This window comes from Hydractinia symbiolongicarpus, chromosome 14 (genome assembly GCF_029227915.1).
Source record: "Hydractinia symbiolongicarpus strain clone_291-10 chromosome 14, HSymV2.1, whole genome shotgun sequence".
NCBI classification, from domain to species: Eukaryota; Metazoa; Cnidaria; class Hydrozoa; order Anthoathecata; family Hydractiniidae; genus Hydractinia; species Hydractinia symbiolongicarpus.
Genome location: NC_079888.1, coordinates 1,679,241 through 1,683,099, shown reverse-complemented (window position 1 = coordinate 1,683,099; position 3,859 = coordinate 1,679,241). Strand labels below are relative to the sequence as shown.

At 39.1% G+C, this 3,859-nt stretch overlaps 1 protein-coding gene across 1 annotated transcript; it reads right to left on the bottom strand.

Annotated features, from left to right (window-relative positions):
- Window positions 1–795: 795 nt before the first annotated feature.
- On the bottom strand, window positions 796–2,451 carry LOC130626023 (ubiquitin carboxyl-terminal hydrolase 51-like). Its single transcript, XM_057441135.1, has 5 exons — window positions 1,975–2,451; window positions 1,520–1,909; window positions 1,395–1,475; window positions 995–1,036; window positions 796–849 (listed from the first exon to the last, which is right to left on the bottom strand). The coding sequence occupies exons 1-5, from the start codon at window positions 2,449–2,451 to the stop codon at window positions 796–798; spliced, it is 1,044 nt and encodes a 347-aa protein (XP_057297118.1).
- Between the last annotated feature and the right edge of the window lie 1,408 nt (window positions 2,452–3,859).

Genomic DNA, 3,859 nt, shown 5'->3' with positions numbered 1-3,859 from the left:
ATGGAATACCTATTGCAACATAAAATGTATTGTTGTGGAACAATACGTTCGGACTCGGACAGTGAATACTTGCCAAAGAACCTGAAAAGTGATAAAGTGCTTCCAAGAGGTGACATTGACCATCGGGTTTCTACTGGAGGATTGGTGTTTTACAAATGGAAAGATAACAAATCCGTGACCACAATCTGCAACTGTTTCGAGGACACAGAAAGATGGAAAAAGAAAGGATTTCAATTGCCTTGGCGGATCTCAGAAGTGGCATTTTTAACAATTTTCAAGCTTCTGATGACGTCACAGAAAATGTGCTGACGCAAGTAAAAATTTATTCATATAGGTGAATAATTATCATAGCATATATGCATCTGTTAGCTTCATTTTTGAATATATAGGTACTTAAAAAATGTGAATGTTTTCGTGCAACTCACCCGTTAGTAATTTCAAACGTGTTGCAATTGTTTGTCAAATCTTTAAGATAATAGAAAGAGTGCATGAGGTTCTTCACTCTGATGTAAAATTTGAACAGGTATGGATATGTTTTGCAACAGCATAATTTTCATATGGAAATTACTATGTTAATGTAGTTCATGAATCCTTCATTTCTTAAATAAGTCTGTTTTTAGATAAGCAGACCGTATGGCAATGTTCCACTTAGTGCTGTTGAATTTTACATTAAGCAGTGTATCACATGTGGATTAAATCTGTGCAACTAAAGAAGGTACAAATAAAGCTAATGATATCATCTAGCTTTTTGCAGAGGATTCAAGTAATTATGCATTAAATTTAATATCTTCCTACTTATTTACCGTTTTCTTTACCAGCTAATTTACCAGCTAATAAAACTAACACAGCCTAAATAGCTCACAGTACATACCTTTAATTATGAGATAACAAAACAGTAAGCTGTAGTGATTCGACTGGTCTAATGACTCTTATTTTAAGTGGTAGAGGTTAAACCCTCTAAAGATCTCTGTGCAAAGCAAGATCTCCCTTTTACAAGGATGGTCTGTACAACCAAGTTAACTGAAAAATCAACCCTCTGGACAATACAAATAGTGCACCAACAAAACAAAAAACACATATATTGACATAAAACGTATATATATACAAATAAACAAAAACTATAAAAAGGGGGCAAACAACTACCTATGTGCCAGGACTTGTGAACCTGGCTGCAGCTTTACACGTGTTACGGGATCCCAACACTCAGCCTTACACAGGTGATTGATGCTAAGGACCAGCCTTGGTCATGACCAGGTTGATATGCGTGGCCGTAAAACGACGAAGACATAAAAGAGAAATTTCACACCCCCTTGCAGTGCTTCTTACAAGAATAACTATGGGTACAGCAGGATCGTTAACCCTGTAGACCAAGTGAGCAAACTTGGCCTCCCTACTGGACGGGGGTAAAAAGTGGGGTCGTCGCACCCAAAGACAAGACATAGTCGAACCCCCTTGCTATGTTTCTTATGAATACTCTATAGGAGAATTTTTACATTTTCACAAAAAACAACACATACACAGAACAGTTATTTAAATCGGATGGTGCAACTGTAACAACTGCTTTATCGTCACATCTTGACCATGAGCCACAGCTGCGATCTTTAATGAATGCCCAATAGTGACCTGCTCCTAGGATACCTGAATGAATAATAGTGGCAGCTAACGAATATTTGTTGTTAAATGATATGTCATCCGTTGGCCGAGAGCGAATTCTAAAAATGCCGTCATTTGAAGCAAGGCAGGGAACAAATTTGTTATTTTTTAGGGTTCTTCCATCAAGAAACGTACACCTCTTCAGTTGGATAATTAGAATGTCTCCACACTGGGTGAAAACCAATTCGATTGTACTGTCTTGATAAGAAGAGCACTGCGGGCAAAGCCACCTGTCATTTCCAGACAAATTTTCGGGCTGCAAAAAACAATTAATTGAACCTGTGACGATGTTTGAGATAGGGAGTGGCACAATAGGCATACTTTCCTCCCTGCTAGTTGATAAGAAGCATGCATACACGACGTCGTAGTGGTTATAATGTTGGTGATGATATTATTTGCGACAACCGAAGGGCCTGCTAATTCCCCCAAGACATGAAGCAGTATTTCTGGCACGTCCTGCTGGGTATTAATGTCGAATGGGGTCTTCCTAATGCTGGACATCTCACGCTGCAAGGCTTTTAAGAAGGCGGAAGGGTCAACAGCTGTGGAAGACTGGGACAGCATGGACATACTCAGCATAACAGACTTCAATAGAGGAGAAACAAGAGAAGATTCCGAAGCACAATGTAACCAAAATGATGGGATTCCAGTTAATGCTTGCAGGATGGAATTGGCGTAACAGGTATTTCCTCTACTTATTAATCCTGCGTGAATTACTTTGCTGTGGGTAGGTGGGTCTGGACCTGCGTTAACAGGTGTATAGGGCTTGGTGACTGTTGGTTGTTTGGCCGTTGGCATTAGAGGAGTGGGTATGGAATAGTTGGTTGAAATAGGGATGTGGCTGTGTTCATTCCATACCTTTGTATTTCTAGCGACCCAAATGCACATGTCACCAAGTTGACTTCAACTTTATTTGACCAATTCCTCTGGAAGGAAAGACGGCGTACAAAACGACAGACATATTTGTCCTTCTTTGGGTTGCTAAAGACTATACACTCGGACAACAGGAAGGAGTTTGTTAATAGTATTATGGATTGCGTTTCTGTAATTTGACCAGGCAAAAACTATTTTTATTCATGGACCACCTAGTCGCGCGCAATCCAAGGTATGGTCGAGCAGGGAAACGCCACAATGAAAACAATTATCAGTGCAAAAGAAGACCACAGTGATAATTGTTGTTGGGCAAAATCACTCCCAGAAATTAAGTGTAAGAAAGCACGAGTTAATACATATTCCAGGTTTATTACTTGTTCATAGATAATAAAGTAGAAGGGATTTAAATTTAGATGTAGTGTTATGTCAATTTTTGTGCTGTGCTGTGTCAAAGATATTAGGCCACGCATTCGATCTAAAACGTTTGCTTCGTGTAATAATTGGAAAATCCGGATGTAATCAACCCACATACAAAGGCGTTAACCCTAACTCCTTTGCGTAGAAGGCACTTTGCAAAAGGAAGAATGAAAATTACAAAGTGCATGTTTTTTCCTTTTTGACTGGTGTAATAAGTGGAGTCGTCACTCTCCAAAGATAGGACCTGGTACAGTCAAACCCCCTTGCTGACGTAATTTTTTTTTTTTTTTCGCTTTTATTTTGACTGGGAGTAATAAGTGGAGTCGTCACAAGACAAGACTACAAAAAAAAAGTAAAAAAAAAGTAAAAAAAAAGTAAAAAAAAAAAATAAGAATAGTCAAACCCCCTTGCTGACATAAGTCGGAAGTTGTGGTGGTGCAATTTACCTAAGCTCTTAAAGGAAAAGGATGTAAGGTTGTACACCATTAAGCCAGCTTTGTTTGCAAGGGACAACTGCTCTGTCGTTGCAATGAAACCACTTACCATGCACTTAGTTATAAGCAACAGTAGTGTAATTGCCATTGTTCAAATTTCCAGAGTGGTTAAATACAGCCCTTAAGTTTTAGTGCTTGCGACAAGAGACTTCACTGTCTACAGTGATAGGTATAGAAAGGGTGCCCGGGTAAGATATGGCAGGGGAACAAACCTTAGACACAAGACCTTTGTTATAGGCAAAGCGCTTTAATTGCAGAAAGATTGTACAATCGATGTCAAGGGCAGTTGAAGAAATGGACTTACTTGCTCAGAGGTGCTAATATTATTGCAAGCGCTGCAAGTAGTGCAGATTTTCACACGAGTGTTGAATAATCTACCAAAGAAAGGAAAGGCTAAGGACAACTCTGGTATGAGATACTCA

Coding starts and splice junctions, on each gene's coding strand:
- LOC130626023 (XM_057441135.1), bottom strand. CDS start 2,451: ATGCCAACGGCCAAACAACCAACAGTCACCAAGCCCTATACACCTGTT. Junction 1,910..1,974: donor ATCAACTAGCAGGGAGGAAA/GTATGCCTATTG, acceptor TGTTTTTTGCAG/CCCGAAAATTTGTCTGGAAA. Junction 1,037..1,394: donor CCACTTTTTACCCCCGTCCA/GTAGGGAGGCCA, acceptor TGTATTGTCCAG/AGGGTTGATTTTTCAGTTAA.